We start from the raw sequence: 23,907 nt of genomic DNA on the forward strand, positions 1-23,907 counted from the left end.
AATTAATGCATCTCTCGCTCATTCGAAGGAGGTAGAGAAGCCATCCACAACCTCACACAGAGGGCCATGGACTGGCAAAGGAACTGTGACGTAAACCTGTGACAATTTGCTGCTCCCCCCCAACGAGTCGGCTTTTCTGCAGCAAACCAAACAACAGACGAAGAGAAACTCGTCTTGTCCACGTCCCTGTGACCCTCAACCCCACGAGCGATGGCCACGAGTGGAGCCCCGAGGCTGCTGCTGCCACTCCACAGTCGCTGCCGCACCGCGACCCCTCCCCCACGTTCCGTCTCCACGTCCACTCACTGTCACTCACTCACTGTCACTCACAGTCACTCACTGTCACTCACTGTCACTCACTCACTGTCACTCACTGTCACTCACTCACTGTCACTCACTCGCTGTCACTCACTGTCACTCACTCGCTGTCACTCACTGTCACTCGCTGTCACTCACTCACTGTCACTCACTCACTGTCACTCACTGTCACTCACTCACTGTCACTCACTCGCTGTCACTCACTGTCACTCGCTGTCACTCACTCACTGTCACTCACTCACTGTCACTCACAGTCACTCACTCGCTGTCACTCACTGTCACTCACTGTCACTCACTCGCTGTCACTCACTGTCACACACTGTCACTCACTCGCTGTCACTCACTGTCACTCACTCACTGTCACTCAAAGTCACTCAATCACTGTCACTCACTCGCTGTCACTCACTGTCACTCACTCACTGTCACTCACAGTCACTCACTCACTGTCACTCACACTCACTCACTCACTGTCACTCATTCAGTCACTCACTCACTGTCACTCACTCGCTGTCACTCACTGTCACTCACTGTCACTCACTCACTGTCACTCACTGTCACTCGCTGTCACTCACTCAGTCACTCACTCACTGTCACTCACTCACACTCACTCACTCACTGTCACTCACACTTACTCAATCACTGTCACTCACTCGCTGTCACTCACTGTCACTCACTCACTGTCACTCACAGTCACTCACTCAGTCACTCACTCACTGTCACTCACTCACACTCACTCACTCACTCACTCACTGTCACTCACAGTCACTCATTCAGTCACTCACTCACTGTCACTCACTCGCTGTCACTCACTGTCACTCACTGTCACTCACTCACTGTCACTCACTGTCACTCGCTGTCACTCACTCACTGTCACTCACTGTCACTCACTCACTGTCACTCACTGTCACTAACTCACTGTCACTCACTGTCACTGTCACTCACTGTCACTCACTGTCACTCACTCACTGTCACTCACTGTCACTCGCTGTCACTCGCTGTCACTCACTCACTGTCACTCACTGTCACTCACTCATTGTCACTCACTGTCACTCACTCACTGTCACTCACTGTCACTCACTCACTGTCACTCACTGTCACTCACTCACTGTCACTCACTGTCACTCACTCACTGTCACTCACTGTCACTCACTCACTGTCACTCACAGTCACTCACTGTCACTCACTCACTGTCACTCACTGTCACTCACTCACTGTCACTCACTCACTGTCACTCACTGTCACTCACTCACTGTCACTCACAGTCACTCACTCAGTCACTCACTCACTGTCACTCACTCACTGTCACTCACAGTCACTCACTGTCACTCACTCAGTCACTCACTCACTGTCACTCACTGTCACTCACTCACTGTCACTCACTCACTGTCACTCACTGCCACTCACTCACTGTCACTCACTCACTGTCACTCACAGTCACTCACTGTCACTCACTCACTGTCACTCACAGTCACTCACTGTCACTCACTCACTGTCACTCACAGTCACTCACTGTCACTCACTGTCACTCACTCACTGTCACTCACTGTCACTCACTCACTGTCACTCACTGTCACTCACTCACTGTCACTCACAGTCACTCACTGTCACTCACAGTCACTCACTGTCACTCACTCAGTCACTCACTGTCACTCACTGTCACTCACTCACTGTCACTCACTCACTGTCACTCACTGTCACTCACTCACTGTCACTCACTCACTGTCACTCACAGTCACTCACTCAGTCACTCACTCACTGTCACTCACTCACACTCACTTACTCACTCACTGTCACTCATTCAGTCACTCACTCACTGTCACTCACTCACACTCACTTACTCACTCACTGTCACTCATTCAGTCACTCATTCAGTCACTCACTCACTGTCACTCACTGTCACTCACTCACTGTCACTCACTCACTGTCACTCACTGTCACTCACTCACTGTCACTCACAGTCACTCACTGTCACTCACTCAGTCACTCACTCACTGTCACTCACTGTCACTCACTCACTGTCACTCACTCACTGTCACTCACTGTCACTCACTCACTGTCACTCACTCACTGTCACTCACAGTCACTCACTCAGTCACTCACTCACTGTCACTCACTCACACTCACTTACTCACTCACTGTCACTCATTCAGTCACTCACTCACTGTCACTCACTCACACTCACTTACTAACTCACTGTCACTCACAGTCACTCATTCAGTCACTCACTCACTGTCACTCACACTCACTTACTCACTCACTGTCACTCACAGTCACTCATTCAGTCACTCACTCACTGTCACTCACTCGCTGTCACTCACTGTCACTCACTGTCACTCACTCACTGTCACTCTGTCACTAGCTGTCACTCACTCACTGTCACTCACTGTCACTCACTGTCACTGTCACTCACTGTCACTGTCACTCACTCACTGTCACTGTCACTCACTCACTGTCACTCACTCACTGTCACTGTCACTCACTCACTGTCACTCACTGTCACTCACTGTCACTCACTCACTGTCACTCGCTCACTGTCACTCACTGTCACTCACTCACTGTCACTCGCTCACTGTCACTCACTGTCACTCACTGTCACTCACTCACTGTCACTCACTCACTGCCACTCACTCACTGTCACTCACTGGCACTCGCTCACTGTCACTCACTGTCACTCACTCACTGCCACTCACTCACTGCCACTCACTCACTGTCACTCACTGTCACTCACTCACTGTCACTCACTGTCACTCACTCACTGTCACTCACTCACTGTCACTAACTGTCACTCACTCACTGTCACTCACTGTCACTCACTCACTGTCACTCGCTCAATGTCACTCGCTCACTGTCACTCGCTGTCACTCACTCACTGTCACTCACTCACTGTCACTCACAGTCACTCACTGTCACTCACTCAGTCACTCACTCACTGTCACTCACTGTCACTCACTCACTGTCACTCACTCACTGTCACTCACTGTCACTCACTCACTGTCACTCACTCACTGTCACTCACAGTCACTCACTCAGTCACTCACTCACTGTCACTCACTCACACTCACTTACTCACTCACTGTCACTCATTCAGTCACTCACTCACTGTCACTCACTCACACTCACTTACTCACTCACTGTCACTCACAGTCACTCATTCAGTCACTCACTCACTGTCACTCACTCACACTCACTTACTCACTCACTGTCACTCACAGTCACTCATTCAGTCACTCACTCACTGTCACTCACTCGCTGTCACTCACTGTCACTCACTGTCACTCACTCACTGTCACTCTGTCACTCGCTGTCACTCACTCACTGTCACTCACTGTCACTCACTGTCACTGTCACTCACTGTCACTGTCACTCACTCACTGTCACTGTCACTCACTCACTGTCACTCACTCACTGTCACTGTGACTCACTCACTGTCACTCACTGTCACTCACTGTCACTCACTCACTGTCACTCGCTCACTGTCACTCACTGTCACTCACTCACTGTCACTCGCTCACTGTCACTCACTGTCACTCACTCACTGTCACTCACTCACTGTCACTCACTGGCACTCGCTCACTGTCACTCACTGTCACTCACTCACTGCCACTCACTCACTGTCACTCACTGTCACTCACTGTCACTCACTCACTGTCACTCACTGTCACTCACTCACTGTCACTCACTCACTGTCACTCACTAACTGTCACTCACTGTCACTCACTGTCACTCACTCAGTCACTCACTCACTCACTGTCACTCACTGTCACTCACTCACTGTCACTGACTGTCACTCACTGACTGTCACTCACTCACTGTCACTCACTCAGTGTCACTCACTCAGTGTCACTCACTGTCACTCACTCACTGTCACTGACTGTCACTCACTGACTGTCACTCACTCACTGTCACTCACTCACTGTCACTCGCTGTCACTCACTCGCTGTCACTCACTCTCTGTCACTCACTCACTGTCACTCACTCAGTGTCACTCACTCAGTGTCACTGACTGTCACTCACTGACTGTCACTCACTGACTGTCACTCACTCACTGTCACTCGCTGTCACTCACTCACTGTCACTCGCTCACTGTCACTCACTCAGTGTCACTCACTCAGTGTCACTCGCTGTCACTCACTTGCTGTCACTCACTTACTGTCACTCACTGTCTGTCACTCACTCACTCACTCACTCAGTGTCACTCACTGTCTGTCACTCACTCAGTGTCACTCACGCAGTGTCACTCACTCAGTGTCACTCGCTGTCACTCACTCGCTGTCACTCACTCTCTGTCACTCACTCACTGTCACTCACTGTCACTCGCTCACTGTCACTCACTCAGTGTCACTCACTCAGTGTCACTCGCTGTCACTCACTCAGTGTCACTCACTCACTGTCACTCACTGTCACTCACTCACTGTCACTCACTGTCACTCACTCACTGTCACTCACTGTCACTCACTCACTGTCACTCACTCACTGTCACTCACTCACTGTCACTCACTGTCTGTCACTCACTCACTGTCACTCAGTGTCACTCACTCACTGTCACTCACTCACTGTCACTCACTGTCACTCACTCGCTGTCACTCACTGTCACTCACTGTCACTCACTCACTGTCACTCACTCACTCACTCACTGTCACTTACTCGCTGTCACTCACTCACTGTCACTCACTGTCACTCACTCACTCACTGTCACTGACTGTCACTCACTGACTGTCACTCACTCTCTGTCACTCGCTCACTGTCACTCACTCACTGTCACTCACTCAGTTTCACTCACTCAGTGTCACTCGCTGTCACTCACTCAGTGTCACTCACTCACTGTCACTCACTGTCACTCACTCACTGTCACTCACTCACTGTCACTCACTCACTGTCACTCACTGTCACTCACTCACTGTCACTCACTGTCTGTCACTCACTGTCTGTCACTCACTCACTGTCACTCAGTGTCACTCACTCAGTGTCACTCACTCACTGTCACTCACTGTCACTCACTCACTGTCACTCACTCGCTGTCACTCACTGTCACTCACTGTCACTCACTCAATGTCACTCACTTGCTGTCACTCACTCGCTGTCACTCACTGTCACTCACTCACTGTCACTCACTGTCTGTCACTCACTCACTGTCACTCAGTGTCACTCACTCAGTGTCACTCACTGTCACTCACTCGCTGTCACTCACTGTCACTCACTGTCACTCACTCAATGTCACTCACTCACTGCCACTCACTCACTGTCACTCACTGTCACTCACTCACTGTCACTCACTGTCACTCACTCACTCACTCACTGTCACTGACTGTCACTCACTGACTGTCACTCACTGACTGTCACTCACTCAGTGTCACTCACTCAGTGTCACTCACTCAGTGTCACTGTCACTCACTCACTGTCGCTCACTGTCACTCACTCACTGTCACTCACTGTCACTCACTCACTCACTGTCACTCACTGTCACTCACCCACTCACTGTCACTCACTCACTGTCACTCACTGTCACTCACTCACTGTCACTCACTCACTCACTCACTGTCACTTACTCACTGTCACTCACTGTCACTCACTCACTGTCACTCACTCGCTGTCACTCACTCACTGTCACTCACTCAGTGTCACTCACTCAGTGTCACTCACTGTCACTCACTCACTGTCACTGACTGTCACTCACTGACTGTCACTCACTCAGTGTCACTCACTCAGTGTCACTCACTCAGTGTCACTCGCTGTCACTCACTCGCTGTCACTCACTCACTGTCACTCACTCACTCACTGTCACTGACTGTCACTCACTCACTCACTGTCACTGACTCAGTGTCACTCACTCAGTGTCACTCACTCGCTGTCACTCACTCGCTGTCACTCACTGTCTGTCACTCACTCACTGTCACTCAGTGTCACTCACTCAGTGTCACTCACTGTCACTCACTCACTGTCCCTCACTGTGACTCACTGTCACTCACTCACTGTCACTCACTCGCTGTCACTCACTGTCACTCACTCACTGTCACTCACTCACTCACTGTCACTCACTCGCTGTCACTCACTCACTGTCACTCACTGTCACTCACTCACTCACTGTCACTCACTCACTGTCACTGTCACTCACTGACCGTCACTCACTCGCTGTCACTCACGCAGTGTCACTCACTCAGTGTCACTCACTGTCACTCACTCACTGTCACTCACTCACTGTCACTCACTGTCACTCACTCACTGTCACTCACTGTCACTCACTCACTGTCACTCACTGTCACTCACTGACTGTCACTCACTCGCTGTCACTCACTCACTGTCACTCACTCACTGTCACTGACTGTCACTCACTCACTGTCACTCACTCAGTGTCACTCACTCAGTGTCACTCACTCGCTGTCACTCACTCGCTGTCACTCACTGTCTGTCACTCACTCACTGTCACTCAGTGTCACTCACTCAGTGTCACTCACTGTCACTCACTCACTGTCCCTCACTGTGACTCACTGTCACTCACTCACTGTCACTCACTCACTGTCACTCACTCACTCACTGTCACTCACTCACTGTCACTGACTGTCACTCACTCACTGTCACTCACTCGCTGTCACTCACTCACTGTCACTCACTCTCACTCACTCACTCACTGTCACTCACTGTCACTGACTGTCACTCACTGACTGTCACTCACTCGCTGTCACTCACGCAGTGTCACTCACTCAGTGTCACTCACTGTCACTCACTCACTGTCACTCACTCACTGTCACTCACTGTCACTCACTCACTGTCACTCACTGTCACTCACTCACTGTCACTCACTCACTGTCACTCACTGACTGTCACTCACTCGCTGTCACTCACTCAGTGTCACTCACTCAGTGTCACTCACTGTCACTCACTCACTGTCACTCACTGTCACTCACTGTCACTCACTCACTGTCACTCACTCACTGTCACTCACTCACTGTCACTCACTGTCACTCACTCACTGTCACTCACTGTCACTCACTCACTGTCACTCACTCACTGTCACTCACTGTCACTCTGTCACTCACTCTGTCACTCTCTGTCTTCTTCTTCTTGTTCGTCCATCAAAGTTGATGATGACCATGGCACGTTTGTCATTTTGTTGGGTTTTGATGAGTGCGCAGATGGCTGAAGAGGCCAATCCGAGCCCGGAATTCCCTGTGGCACACTGGACAGATCAGGGAGGATGTAGAGCTCTGAGGTGCAGCCACACGTCCTTCCTTGGTAGATTTGCGCTGCTGCCTCTTCAAGATAGCACAGGAGCGTCTCCTACTCTCACAGAGGACTGCACAGTCCTGTACTTTTCTTCTCCAGGCAGGTCGGTCCTGTGCTAGGGATTCCCAGCTTTTCAGATCGAATCCAAAGCTCTTCAAGGAAGCTTTAAGGGTGTCCTTGTAGAGCTTTTTGGGGCCTCCTTGTGCTCGCTTGCCATTCCTCAGCTCGCCAAAGAAGACTTGTTTTGGAAGTCTCGCGTAGGGCATTCTGGTCACGTGGCAAGTCCATCTAAGATGTTCCTTCGCAAACAAGGTGTAGATGCTGGGGATATTTGCCTTGCTGAGGACTTCCGTGTCAGGGATTCTGTCTTGCCACTTGATCCTCAGCAGTTTCCTCAGACAGCTCAAATGGAAATGATTCAATTTCTTGGCATGGCGCTGGTAAACTGTCACTCACTCACTGTCACTCACTGTCACTTACTCACTGTCACTCACTCACTGTCACTCACTCACTGTCACTCACTGTCACTCACTCACTATCACTCACTCACTGCCACTCACTGTCACTCACTTACTGTCACTCACTCACTGTCACTCACTGTCACTCACTCGCTGTCACTCATTCACTGTCACTCGCTCACTGTCAATCACTGTCACTCACTCACTGTCACTCACTGTCACTCACTCTCTGTCACTCACTCAGTCACTCACTCACTGTCACTCACTGTCACTCACTGTCACTCACTCACTGTCACTCACTGTCACTCGCTCAATGTCACTCGCTCACTGTCACTCGCTGTCACTCACTCACTGTCACTCACTCACTGTCACTCACTCAATGTCACTCACTGTCATTCACTCACTGTCACTCACTCACTGTCACTCACTGTCACTCACTCAGTCACTCACTCACTGTCACTCACTGTCACTCACTCACTGTCACTCACTGTCACTCTGTCACTCACTCACTGTCACTCGCTCACTGTCACTCACTGGCACTCGCTCACTGTCACTCACTGTCACTCACTCACTGTCACTCACTGTCACTCACTCTGTCACTCTCTGTCACTCACTCACTGTCACTCACTCACTGTCACTCACTGTCACTCACTCACTGTCACTCACTGTCACTCACTCACTGTCACTCACTCACTGTCACTCAATCACTGCCACTCACTGTCACTCACTCACTGTCACTCACTGTCACTCACTCACTGTCACTCACTCGGTCACTCACTCGGTCACTCACTCGCTGTCACTCACTCACTCACTGTTACTCACTCGCTGTCACTCACTGTCACTCACTGTCACTCACTCACTGTCACTCACTCACTGTCACTCACTGCCACTCACTGTCACTCACTGCCACTCACTGTCACTCACTGTCACTCACTCACTGTCACTCACTGACTGTCACTCACTCACTGTCACTTACTGTGACTCACTGTCACTCACTCACTGTCACTCACTGTCACTCACTCACTGTCACTCACTCACTGTCACTCACTCGCTGTCACTCGCTCGCTGTCACTCGCTCGCTGTCACTCGCTGTCACTCACTCACTGTCACGCACTCAGTGTCACTCACTGTCACTCACTGTCACTCACTGTCACTCACTCACTGTCACTGACTGTCACTCACTGACTGTCACTCACTCACTGTCACTCACTGACTGTCACTCACTCAGTGTCACTCACTGTCACTCACTCGCTGTCACTCACTCACTGTCACTCACTGTCACTCACTGTCACTCACTCACTCACTCACTCACTGTCACTCACTCACTGTCACTCACTGTCACTCACTCACTGTCGCTCACTCACTCACTCACTGTCACTCACAGTCACTCACGCACTGTCACTCACTCACTGTCACTCACTCACTGTCACTCGCTCACTCACTCACTCACTGTCACTCACAGTCACTCACTGTCACTCACTCACTGTCGCTCACTCACTCACTCACTGTCACTCACAGTCACTCACAGTCACTCACTGTCACTCACTGTCACTCACTCACTGTCACTCACTCACTGTCACTCACTCACTGTCACTCGCTAACTCACTCACTCACTGTCACTCACAGTCACTCACTGTCACTCACTCACTGTCACTCACTCACTGTCACTCACTCACTGTCACTCACTCACTCACTGTCACTCACTCACTCACTGTCACTCACTGTCACTCACTGTCACTCACTCACTGTCACTCACTCACTGCCACTCACTCACTGTCACTCACTCACTGTCACTCACTCACTGTCACTCACTGTCACTCACTCACTGTCACTGTCGCTCACTCACTCACTCACTCACTGTCACTCACTCACTGTCACTCACTGTCACTCACTCACTGTCACTCACTCACTGTCACTCACTGTCAATCACTCACTGTCACCCACTGTCACCCACTGTCACTCACTCACTGTCACTCACTGTCATCACTCGCTGTCACTCACTGTCACTCACTCACTGTCACTCACTGTCACTCAATCACTGTCACTCACTCACTGTCACTCACTGTCACTCACTCACTGTCACTCACTCGCTGTCACTCGCTCGCTGTCACTCGCTGTCACTCACTCACTGTCACGCACTCAGTGTCACTCACTCAGTGTCACTCACTGTCACTCACTGTCACTCACTCACTGTCACTCACTGTCACTCACTCACTGTCACTGACTGTCACTCACTGACTGTCACTCACTCACTGTCACTCACTCACTGTCACTCACTCAGTGTCACTCACTGTCACTCACTCGCTGTCACTCACTCACTGTCACTCACTCACTGTCACTCACAGTCACTCACAGTCACTCACTGTCACTCACTCACTGTCACTCACTCACTGTCACTCACTCACTGTCACTCGCTCACTGTCACTCGCTCACTCACTCACTGTCACTCACAGTCACTCACTGTCACTCACTCACTGTCACTCACTCACTGTCACTCACTCACTGTCACTCACTCACTCACTGTCACTCACTCACTCACTCACTGTCACTCACTGTCACTCACTCACTGTCACTCACTCACTGCCACTCACTCACTGTCACTCACTCACTGTCACTCACTGTCACTCACTCACTGTTGCTCACTCACTGTCACTTACTGTCACTCACTCACTGTCACTGTCGCTCACTCACTCACTCACTCACTGTCACTCACTCACTGTCACTCACTCACTGTCACTCACTGTCAATCACTCACTGTCACCCACTGTCACCCACTGTCACTCACTCACTGTCACTCACTGTCAACACTCGCTGTCACTCACTCACTCACTGTCACTCACTGTCACTCAATCACTGTCACTCACTCACTCACTCACTGTCACTCACTGTCGCTCACTGTCGCTCACTCACTGTCATTCACTCACTGTCACTCACTCACTGTCACTCACTCACTGTCACTCACTCACTCACTGTCACTCACTGTCACTCACTCACTGTCACTCACTCACTGCCACTCACTCACTTGTCACTCACTGTCACTCACTCACTGTTGCTCACTCACTGTCACTTACTGTCACTCACTCACTGTCACTGTCGCTCACTCACTGTCACTCACTGTCACTCACTCAGTCACTCACTCACTGTCACTCACTGTCACTCACTCACTGTCACTCACTGTCACTCTGTCACTCACTCACTGTCACTCGCTCACTGTCACTCACTGGCACTCGCTCACTGTCACTCACTGTCACTCACTCACTGCCACTCACTGTCACTCACTCTGTCACTCTCTGTCACTCACTCACTGTCACTCACTCACTGTCACTCACTGTCACTCACTCACTGTCACTCACTGTCACTCACTCACTGTCACTCACTCACTGTCACTCAATCACTGCCACTCACTGTCACTCACTCACTGTCACTCACTGTCACTCACTCACTGTCACTCACTCGGTCACTCACTCGGTCACTCACTCGCTGTCACTCACTCACTCACTGTTACTCACTCGCTGTCACTCACTCACTGTCACTCACTGCCACTCACTGTCACTCACTGTCACTCACTCACTGTCACTCACTCACTGTCACTCACTCACTGTCACTCACTCACTGTCACTTACTGTGACTCACTGTCACTCACTCACTGTCACTCACTGTCACTCACTCACTGTCACTCACTCGCTGTCACTCACTCGCTGTCACTCGCTCGCTGTCACTCGCTCGCTGTCACTCGCTGTCACTCACTCACTGTCACGCACTCAGTGTCACTCACTGTCACTCACTGTCACTCACTCACTGTCACTGACTGTCACTCACTGACTGTCACTCACTCACTGTCACTCACTGACTGTCACTCACTCAGTGTCACTCACTGTCACTCACTCGCTGTCACTCACTCACTGTCACTCACTGTCACTCACTGTCACTCACTCACTCACTCACTGTCACTCACTCACTGTCACTCACTGTCACTCACTCACTGTCGCTCACTCACTCACTCACTGTCACTCACAGTCACTCACGCACTGTCACTCACTCACTGTCACTCACTCACTGTCACTCGCTCACTCACTCACTCACTGTCACTCACAGTCACTCACTGTCACTCACTCACTGTCGCTCACTCACTCACTCACTGTCACTCACAGTCACTCACTGTCACTCACTGTCACTCACTCACTGTCACTCACTCACTGTCACTCACTCACTGTCACTCGCTAACTCACTCACTCACTGTCACTCACAGTCACTCACTGTCACTCACTCACTGTCACTCACTCACTGTCACTCACTCACTCACTGTCACTCACTCACTCACTGTCACTCACTGTCACTCACTGTCACTCACTCACTGCCACTCACTCACTGTCACTCACTCACTGTCACTCACTCACTGTCACTCACTGTCACTCACTCACTGTTGCTCACTCACTGTCACTTACTGTCACTCACTCACTGTCACTGTCGCTCACTCACTCACTCACTCACTGTCAATCACTCACTGTCACCCACTGTCACCCACTGTCACTCACTCACTGTCACTCACTGTCATCACTCGCTGTCACTCACTGTCACTCACTCACTGTCACTCACTGTCACTCAATCACTGTCACTCACTCACTGTCACTCACTGTCACTCACTCACTGTCACTCACTCGCTGTCACTCGCTCGCTGTCACTCGCTGTCACTCACTCACTGTCACGCACTCAGTGTCACTCACTCAGTGTCACTCACTGTCACTCACTGTCACTCACTCACTGTCACTCACTGTCACTCACTCACTGTCACTGACTGTCACTCACTGACTGTCACTCACTCACTGTCACTCACTCACTGTCACTCACTCAGTGTCACTCACTGTCACTCACTCGCTGTCACTCACTCACTGTCACTCACTCACTGTCACTCACAGTCACTCACAGTCACTCACTGTCACTCACTCACTGTCACTCACTCACTGTCACTCACTCACTGTCACTCGCTCACTGTCACTCGCTCACTCACTCACTGTCACTCACAGTCACTCACTGTCACTCACTCACTGTCACTCACTCACTGTCACTCACTCACTCACTGTCACTCACTCACTCACTCACTGTCACTCACTGTCACTCACTCACTGTCACTCACTCACTGCCACTCACTCACTGTCACTCACTCACTGTCACTCACTCACTGTCACTCACTGTCACTCACTCACTGTTGCTCACTCACTGTCACTTACTGTCACTCACTCACTGTCACTGTCGCTCACTCACTCACTCACTGTCACTCACTCACTGTCACTCACTGTCAATCACTCACTGTCACCCACTGTCACCCACTGTCACTCACTCACTGTCACTCACTGTCAACACTCGCTGTCACTCACTCACTCACTGTCACTCACTGTCACTCAATCACTGTCACTCACTCACTCACTGTCACTCACTGTCGCTCACTGTCGCTCACTCACTGTCATTCACTCACTGTCACTCACTCACTGTCACTCACTCACTCACTGTCACTCACTGTCACTCACTCACTGTCACTCACTCACTGCCACTCACTCACTTGTCACTCACTGTCACTCACTCACTGTTGCTCACTCACTGTCACTTACTGTCACTCACTCACTGTCACTGTCGCTCACTCACTGTCACTCACTGTCACTCACTCACTGTCACTCACTGTCACTCACTGTCAATCACTCACTGTCACCCACTGTCACCCACTGTCATCACTCGCTGTCACTCACTGTCACTCTCTCACTGTCACTCACTGTCACTCACTCACGGTCACTCACTGTCAATCACTGCCACTCACTGTCACTCACTGTCACTCACTGCCACTCACTGTCACTCACTCACTGTCACTCACTCACTGTCACTCACTCACTGTCACTCACTGTCACTCACTCACTGTCAATCACTGCCACTCACTGTCACTCACTGTCAGTCACTCACTGCCACTCACTGTCACTCACTCACTGTCACTCACTGTCACTCACTCACTGTCAATCACTGCCACTCACTGTCACTCACTGTCACTCACTCACTGCCACTCACTGTCACTCACTGTCACTCACTGTCACTCACTCACTGCCACTCACTGTCACTCACTGTCACTCACTGTCACTCACTCACTGTCAATCACTGCCACTCACTGTCACTCACTGTCACTCACTCACTGTCAATCACTGCCACTCACTGTCACTCACTGTCACTCACTGCCACTCACTGTCACTCACTGTCACTCACCGTCACTCTGCCTCGCTCCCTCTCACCCGCACGCTCACACACAAAGACAAAGGTCGTCCAGATAGTCTTAGCAGGCTGTCGGGGCAAGAGCTGTTAGCGAGCGGCGCCTATGAAGGCCGGCACGGCGCATGAGGTGGTGGGTGGCCGGCATCATCCCCGGTCGCCTTTGTCTCCTTTATGGTGATGTTTACACACCGCACCGGACACTCGTTTGAGGCTGAGTGGACCTAGAGGAGGCCCAGGACCAGTTCAGATAATCGTCACTGGCGTTCGCCGTGAGCGGGAATCAAACCGGGATCCCTGGGTTCGTGGTGCAGTGAGCTAACCGCTGCACCACCGCTCCTCACTCTTAAATACACACACACACTCATACCCATACAGACACAGTCACTATCACACACTCAGTTATTCCCTCACTCTCCCTCACGACAACAAGATCCCCCGTGTAGCCTGAACAGACTGTGAGGGCAGGCGCTGTGCGTGAGCACCGATGGAGGCCAACACGGCACCACACTCACTCACACTCACCCCCACTCACACTCACCACCACTCATCCCTACTCACACTCACTCACACACTCACCACCACTCACTCACACTCACTCACACTCACCACCACTCACACACTCACATCCTCTCATTCACGCTCTCTTAATCACTCACAACACTCTCACACTTGCTCACTAACTCACTCACACTCACCCCTCTCTCACCCTCTTTCTCTCAAACTCCCACTCACCATCACTCAAGCTCCCTCATTCACTCACAAATTCACACTACCTCACTCACTCACACCAACTCACTCATTCTCACTCTTACACCCTCTCTGTTCTACTCACACATCCCCACTCTCGCACAACAACAGCCGCCAGTCGCCGCTAAGTGGCGGTGACGCCACTACGGTGCTGGTGCCAGGCGAGGTGCACCCTGAGGCCACGTCCATTGTCGAAGGCTCGCCGGCTTGACTGGCGGGTGGCAGATGCACCATCTGTGCCCCCTACTGTGCCAACTCTCACACACTCTCACACACTCACCCACACCCTCATACATACAAAGACAAAGATCCCCTGTATAGTCTTAACGTACTGTCGTGGCAAGTGCTGTAAGCGAGCAGCTATGAGTGCCGGCACGGCACACGAGGAGGCGATTGACCAGCACCACACCCGGTCGCCTTTGTCCCCCTAGTGGCGATGTTCACACTCTGCACCAGCTGCTCTTTTGAGGCTGAGTCAACCTAGGGGAGGCCCAGGACCGGCTTCTATAATCGTCACTGGTGTTGGCCGTGAGTGGGACTTGAACCCGGGGAGCGGTAGTGCAGTGCGCTAGCCACTGCACTACCGCTCCACACAACTCACACACACAGACAGACAGTGGTACAGTGATACCCTGTCACGAACTCACCCACTCGCTACCTCTCTCTCTCTACCTCGTTCTCTAACTCACTCTCCAACTCTCTCTGCCTCTCTCTCGAAACGTTCAGCAGCAGCAGGCCACCAGCATGGTGGTGCCCCCGGTGCGAGCGTCTCCACTGTGTGAGACGGCGCGTTCACTCTGCACCGCCACGTGGTCTCGTGTCTACGGCTCCGCCAGATTGGCACACGGCTGAAGCTCATCGCGCCAGAGGAGGAGGAGCGGATAGAGGAGGAGGAGGAGCGGATAGAGGAGGAGGAGGAGCGGATAGAGGAGGAGGAGGAGGAGCGGATAGAGGAGGAGGAGGAGCGGATAGAGGAGGAGGAGGAGCGGATAGAGGAGGAGGAGCGGATAGAGGAGGAGGAGGAGCGGATAGAGGAGGAGGAGGAGCGGATAGAGGAGGAGGAGGAGCGGATAGAGGAGGAGGAGGCAGAAGGGACCGCACGCGAGATCGCTGCCGCATCTGAAGTCGCGACCCCCAAGTGACAACTCGTAGTAGAGGCGGTGAGACGCTCAGTGCACACACGACACGGCGACATCGCACGGCGCAGGACGGACTTGCTACGCGAGACGCGAACAACAACACGGCACACGCAGCAGAAGCAGAAACACAAGAATGTACACAGAGTGCACAAACAGCGTGCTGATCCAGCAGGACTCACACTGGCGATTCTACAAGCACCTCGACAAGACACCCTGAGGATGCTCCGACTCGATGTGGGCATTTGTCTTCTAAGTCTGTCTCCCTCATTGTGAGCTGTAAGGTTCGTCTGTTAGGACGTCAATAACGTGCAGTCATGTCTATAACCCTCTCTGTCTCTAACTCTCTCTGTCTCCCCCCCCTCTCCGCGTGACTCACAAAGCGCAGCATGAGGCCCTGGCAGGCGTGGTGCTTGAGCAGGCTCAGCAGGAACTTGAGGCCTCCACAGTCCACGAAGGTCGTCACTGTGACCAGAGAGAGAGGAGAATCAGACTCAGAGGTCCCTCCACTCCACCACACACACACACCGCGCGCGCACACACACATCGTGTACACACACACAACATGTACACACACCACGTACACACACACACCATGTACACACACACCATGTACACACACACCACGTGTACTGTCGCCTCCCCGTCGTCACCGCCTGCTGCTGTCCAACCCCTCAGCCGCTGCTCCGTCAACTCGACCCCCAGGCCGCGCTCTCTCACCACCCTCACCACCATCACCCTCACCACCATCACCCCCTCACCACCCTCACCACCACCACCTCTACCTCCTCCCCGTGGTCTCACAGCGCTGGGCGCCTCTCTCTGGCGCCCCTCACCCCCTCACCACCCTCACCTCCTCACCACCCTCACCCCCTCACCACCCTCACCTCCTCACCACCCTCACCTCCTCACCACCCTCACCCCCTCACCACCATCACCTCCTCACCACCCTCACCTCCTTAACTCCGCCCGCTCCCTGCGCCTCGCCAGCGGAGCCCGGCCCGAGACGCGGCTGTTGTTGGTGATGGTGGTTGTAGTGGTAGTTATAGTAGTTAGGTAATGGTGGTTGTGGTAGTGGTTGTAGTGGTAGTTATAGTAGTTAGGTAGTGGTGGTGGTGGTAGTGGTTGTAGTGGTAGTTATAGTAGTTAGGTAATGGTGGTTGTGGTAGTGGTTGTAGTGGTAGTTATAGTAGTTAGGTAATGGTGGTTGTGGTTGTGGTTGTAGTGGTAGTTATAGTAGGTAGGTAATGGTGGTGGTTGTAGTGGTAGTTATAGTATTTAGGTAATGGTGGTGGTGGTAGTGGTAGTTATAGTAGTTAGGTAATGGTGGTGGTTGTAGTGGTAGTTATAGTAGTTAGGTAATGGTGGTGGTGGTAGTGGTAGTTATAGTAGTTAGGTAATGGTGGTGGTGGTAGTGGTAGTTATAGTAGTTAGGTAATGGTGGTTGCAGCTGCGCTGTGAACCCGACGACCCAAATTCGATTCCCGCTCACGGCCACCACCAGTGGCGATTATCTAAACCGGTCATGAGCTTCCCCTAGGTCGACTCAGCTTGAAATGTGTACCTGATGTGAAGTGTAAACATCGCCTCTAGGGAGACAAAGGCGGTCGGGCGTGTCGCTAGCCACCCACCACATTGTGCACAGTGCCGCCCTTCATCGGTGCTCGCCAACAGCACTTGCCCCAAAGGCCTGCTGAGGCTACACGGGGGACCTTTGTCTTTGTTCACGTGTCCATGAATGAAGAGGAAGTGGAGGTGGTGAGTGAGGTAGTGGGTGAGGGGGTGGTGAGTGAGGGGTGGTGAGTGAGGGGTGGTGAGTGGCCGAGTAAGAGGTGAGTGTGGAGTGAGTGGACACTGCACGGTAAGTGAGGTAGCGGGTGAGGGGGTGGTGAGTGAGGGGTGGTGAGTGAGGGGTGGTGAGTGAGGGGTGGTGAGTGAGGGGTGGTGAGTGAGGGGTGGTGAGTGGCTGAGTAAGAGGTGAGTGTGGAGTGAGTGGACACTGCACGGTGAGTGAGGTAGCGGGTGAGGGGGTGGTGAGTGAGGGGTGGTGAGTGAGGGGTGGTGAGTGAGGGGGTGGTGAGTGAGGGGTGGTGAGTGAGGGGTGGTGAGTGAGGGGGTGGTGAGTGAGGGGGTGGTGAGTGAGGGGTGGTGAGTGAGGGGTGGTGAGTGAGGGGTGGTGAGTGAGGGGGTGGTGAGTGAGGGGTGGTGAGTGGCCGAGTAAGATGTGAGTGTGGAGTGAGTGGACACTGCACGGTGAGTGAGGTAGCGGGTGAGGGGGTGGTGAGTGAGGGGTGGTGAGTGAGGGGTGGTGAGTGAGGGGTGGTGAGTGAGGGGTGGTGAGTGAGGGGTGGTGAGTGAGGGGTGGTGAGTGAGGGGGTGGTGAGTGAGGGGTGGTGAGTGAGGGGGTGGTGAGTGAGGGGTGGTGAGTGAGGGGGTGGTGAGTGAGGGGTGGTGAGTGAGGGGGTGGTGAGTGAGGGGTGATGAGTGAGGGGGTGGTGAGTGAGGGGTGGTGAGTGAGGGGTGGTGAGTGAGGGGTGGTGAGTGGCTGAGTAAGAGGTGAGTGTGGAGTGAAAGGGAGGAGAGAAGAAGGGGAGGAGGAGGGGGCTGAATGAGATGGGAGGGGTGAGCTGCTCAGTGGTGAGGGAGTTGAGTTTCGTGCTGAGGGTCAGGAGAGAGTGGATCAAGAGAGACAGTGAATGGGAGAGAAGAGTGAGTTGAGTAGTTGTTGTCGGTGGTTGTTATGGTTGTTGTGAGAAGTGTTTGTTGCTGTAGTGAGCAGTTGTGATTGGTTGTTTTTGTCGTGAGTGGTTATTGTTGTGAGTGGTTGTTGTTGCGAGTGGTTGTGGTGTTGTTGTGGGTGGTTGTGAGTGGTTGGTGTTGTGGGTGGTTGTTGTGAGTGGTTGTTGTTAAAGTGGGTGGTTGTTGTTGTACTGGGTGGTTGTTGTTGTGAATTGCTGTCGTTATTGGTTGTTTGTTGTTGTGAGTATTTGTTGTTGTGAGTGGTTATTGTTGTAGTGAGTGGTTATTGTTGTAGTGAGTGGTTATTGTTGTAGTGAGTGGTTATTGTTGTTGTGAGTGGTTATTGTTGTAGTGAGTGGTTATTGTTGTAGTGAGTGGTTATTGTTGTTGGGAGTGGTTGTTGTTGGGAGTGGTTATTGTTGTAGTGAGTGGTTATTGTTGTTGTGATTGGTTGTTGTTGTGATGACTTGTTGTGAATTGCCGTTGTGAGTGGTTATTGTTGTGAGTGGATGTTGCCGTTGGCCTGTTGAGGCTACACGGGGGATCTTTGTTTTTGGTTGCGTGTCCATGAACGTCCACGAATGAAGAGAAAGTGGAGATGAGTGAGTGGACACTGCACGGTGAGGTGGCGGGTGAGGGGTGGTGAGTGAGGGGTGGTGAGTGAGGGGTGGTGAGTGAGGGGTGGTGAGTGAGGGGTGGTGAGTGAGGGGTGGTGAGTGAGGGGTGGTGAGTGAGGGGTGGTGAGTGGCTGAGTAAGAGGTGAGTGGCTGAGTTAGAGGGAGGGGAGAAGATGCGTTGGAGGAGGGGGGCTGAATGAGATGGGAGGGGTGAGCTGCTCAGTGGTGAAGGCGAGTCTAGTAGGAGTGAGAGAGTGGATCGGCAGAGTGGATCGAGAGAGTGAGACGAGTCGTTGAGTGTTTGTTGAGAGATTGTTGTTGTGAGTGGTTGTTGTTGTGAGTAGTTGTTGTTGTGAGTGGTTGTTGTTGTGAGTAGTTGTTGTTGTGAGTGGTTGTTGTTGTGAGTGGTTGTTGTTGTTGTGAGTGGTTGTTGTTGTGAGTGGTTGTTGTTGTTGTGAGTGGTTGTTGTTGTTGTGAGGATAATTCCCCAGTGGTCGTTCCTCGTGCACCGCGGCAGCCCCTGCGCTGCGCAGTGGTGACGAGGCCAAGACCACCACTACGTGGTACTGCTCACGTGAGCACCACCACCACCACGTGGTGTCACTGCTCCAGGCAGCGCGCTGCGTGCGCCACGCCGCTACCGGTGACTACGACGCACGCGCCGCGACTACTACGACTGCTACACTCGCTGTGTGTCACTACTCGCTGTGTCACTACTCGCTGTGTGTCACTACTCGCTGTGTCACTACTCGCTGTGTCACTACTCGCTGTGTGTCACTACTCGCTGTGTGTCACTACTCGCTGTGTGTCACTTCTCTGTGTCACTACTCGCTGTGTGCCACTACTCGCTGTGTGTCACTACTCGCTGTGTGTCACTACGCTGTGTCACTACTCGCTGTGTGTCACTACTCGCTGTGTCACTACTCGCTGTGTCACTACTCGCTGTGTGTCACTACTCGCTGTGTGTCACTACTCTGTGTCACTACTCGCTGTGTGTCACTACTCGCTGTGTGTCACTACTCGCTGTGTGTCACTTCTCTGTGCCACTACTCGCTGTGTGTCACTACTCGCTGTGTGTCACTACTCTGTGTCACTACTCGCTGTGTGCCACTACTCGCAGTGTGTCACTACTCGCTGTGTGCCACTACTCGCTGTGTGTCACTACTCGCTGTGTGCCACTACTCGCTGTGTGTCACTACTCTGTGTCACTACTCTGTGTCACTACTCGCTGTGTGCCACTACTCGCTGTGTGCCACTACTCTGTGTCACTACTCGCTGTGTGTCACTACTCGCTGTGTGCCACTACTCTGTGTCACTACTCGCTGTGTGTCACTACTCGCTGTGTGCCACTACTCTGTGTCACTACTCGCTGTGTGTCACTACTCGCTGTGTGTCACTACTCGCTGTGTGTCACTACTCTGTGTCACTACTCGCTGTGTGCCACTACTCGCAGTGTGTCACTACTCGCAGTGTGCCACTACTCGCTGTGTGTCACTACTCGCTGTGTGTCACTGCTCGCTGTGTGTCACTACTCTGTGTCACTACTCGCTGTGTGTCACTACTCGCTGTGTGTCACTTCTCTGTGTCACTACTCGCTGTGTGCCACTACTCGCTGTGTGCCACTACTCGCTGTGTGCCACTACTCGCTGTGTGTCACTACTCGCTGTGTGTCACTACTCGCTGTGTGTCACCACTCGCTGTGTGTCACTACTCGCTGTGTGCCACTACTCGCTGTGTGCCACTACTCGCTGTGTGTCACTACTCGCTGTGTGTCACCACTCGCTGTGTGTCACTACTCGCTGTGTGCCACTACTCGCTGTGTGTCACTACTCGCTGTGTGCCACTACTCGCTGTGTGTCACTACTCGCTGTGTGCCAGCTCTGTGTCACTACCGTCATGCCGTGTCGGTGCTCACACCGTGGTTCACTTCGCTCACTGCATGTCAGTACTCACTGTGTTTGTCAGTGCTCACACTGCATGTCAGTACTTACTGTGTGTCAGTGCTCACACTGTGCCAGTACTCACTGTGTCAATGCTCACAGTGCCAGTACTCACTGTGTGTCAGTGAGCACTGTCAGGACTCTTACTACTGTATCATTACTCACCGTGTGTCACGTTGAATGTCAGACCTCACTGTGTCAGTACTCTCACTGTGCCATTCATCAGTGTTACTTGTGTCAGTACTCTTACTGTGTGCCAGTACTATCACTGTGTCAGTACTCACCGTGTGTGTCACTGGTCACAGTGTGTGAGCACCCTCACTGTGTCGTAACTTGCAGTGCCAGTACTCGCTGTGTGTCATTAGTCCCACTGTCCCTGTGTGTCAGTACTCACACTGTCATTACCCTCACACTGTTCCACTACTCACTGACAGTAAGCACTATCAGTACTCTCACTGTGTGTCACTACTCACAGTGTAAGTACTGGTGCACAGTAAGAGTGAGTACTCTCACTGTGTGTAAGTAGTCAGGCTGTGTGTGAGCTCTCTCGCTCTGTAAGTCGATGTTGATTTGTGACACGGCGGAAGTCGTCACGCTTAGCCAGCAGCAGATACAATAACAACAATAGCAGCTACAACAACAGCAGCAGCTACAACAGCAGCAGCTACAACAACAACAGCAGCAGCTACAACAACAGCAGCAACTACAACAACAACAGCAGCTACAACAACAGCTACAACAACAGCAGCTACAACAACAGCAGCAGCAGCAGCGTCCCAGAAAAGGCGCTCACGGCCCTTGAGGAACATGGCACAGCGAGCACACGGGGTACGTGGCGGTCGTAAACACAACACTGTGTGTGTCACTACTCACTGTGTGTGTCACTACTCACTCTGTGTGTGTCACTACTCACTCTGTGTCACTACTCACTCTGTGTCACTACTCACTCTGTGTGTGTCACCACTCACTCTATGTGTGTCACCACTCACTCTGTTATTATTCACTGTGTGTCACCACTCACTGTGTGTCACTACTCACTCTGTGTCACCACTCACTCTGCGTGTCACTACTCTGTGTGTCACTACTCACTCTGTGTGTCACCACTCACTCTGTGTGTCACTACTCACTCTGTGTGTCACCACTCACTCTGTGTGTCACTACTCACTCTGTGTGTCACCACTCACTCTGTGTGTCACTACTCACTCTGTGTGTCACTACTCACTCTGTGTGTCACCACTCACTGTGTGTCACTACTCACTCTGTGTGTCACCACTCACTCTGTGTGTCACCACTCACTCTGTGTGTCACTACTCACTCTGTGTGTCACCACTCACTCTGTGTGTCACTACTCACTCTGTGTGTCACCACTCACTCTGTGTGTCACCACTCACTGTGTGTCACTACTCACTCTGTGTGTCACTACTCACTCTGTGTGTCACCACTCACTGTGTGTCACCACTCACTCTGTGTGTCACTACTCACTCTGTGTCACCACTCACTCTGTGTGTCACTACTCACTCTGTGTGTCACTACTCACTCTGTGTGTCACCACTCACTGTGTGTCACTACTCACTCTGTGTGTCACTACTCACTCTGTGTGTCACCACTCACTCTGTGTGTCACTACTCACTCTGTGTGTCACCACTCACTCTGTATGTCCGTACTCTCGCATTAATTCTGTCACTGTGTCAGTACAGTACTGTCAGCATTCTCACTGCCACTGTCAATACACTCACTGTGTGTCAGTACTCACTGTGTCACTACTCACTCTGTTTTACTATTCAGTCACTACCCACTTTGTCACTACTCACTATGTGTGTGTCAGTACTCATTCTGTATCACTACTCACTATGTAACTACTTTGTGTGTCACTACTCCCTGTGTCACTACTCACTGTGTCACTACTCACTATGTGTGTCACTTCTCATTCTGTATCACTACTCACTTTGTAACTACTGTATCACTACTCACTGTCACTTCTCACTGTGTGTCACTACTCACTGTGTCACTGCTGTGTCACTAAAATGAGTACACTCACTGTGTCACTACTCACTCCGAGTGTCACTACTTACTGTGCCACTACTGCCTATGTGTGTCACTATTCACTGGGTGTCACTACTGTGTCAGTACTTTGTATGTCAGTACTGTGCCACTACTTACTGTGTGTGTCACTACTCACTATGTGTGTCACTACTCACTGTCACTCTTTACACTCAATGTGTCAGTATTCACTGTGTCACTACTCCCTATGTGTATCCCTACTCACTGTATTCATATTCTGTGTAACTAAAATGAGTACACTCACTGTGTCACTACTCACTCCGAGTGTCTACTTACTGTGCCACTACTCCTTATGTGTGTCACTATTCACTGTGTGTCAATGCTGTGTCAGTACTCTTTGTGTCACTACTCAGTGTTACTACTCACTGTGTGTGTCACTGCTCACTGCCACTAATCACTCCGTGTGTCACTACCCACTCTG

The 23,907-nt window shown here is 52.0% G+C and overlaps 1 protein-coding gene across 1 annotated transcript in view; it reads right to left on the bottom strand.

The window, feature by feature from the left end:
• The window catches only part of LOC144947815 (uncharacterized), a 127,269-nt gene that overhangs the window by 76,874 nt on the left and 26,488 nt on the right, over nucleotides 1–23,907 (bottom strand). Inside the window, exon 6 of the mRNA XM_078877171.1 lies at nucleotides 16,509–16,594. Coding sequence (XP_078733297.1) covers nucleotides 16,509–16,594 — 86 coding nt within the window. The remainder of the gene's footprint in view (nucleotides 1–16,508; nucleotides 16,595–23,907) is intronic.

Source organism: Lampetra fluviatilis, chromosome 3 (genome assembly GCF_964198595.1).
Source record: "Lampetra fluviatilis chromosome 3, kcLamFluv1.1, whole genome shotgun sequence".
NCBI lineage: Eukaryota > Metazoa > Chordata > Hyperoartia > Petromyzontiformes > Petromyzontidae > Lampetra > Lampetra fluviatilis.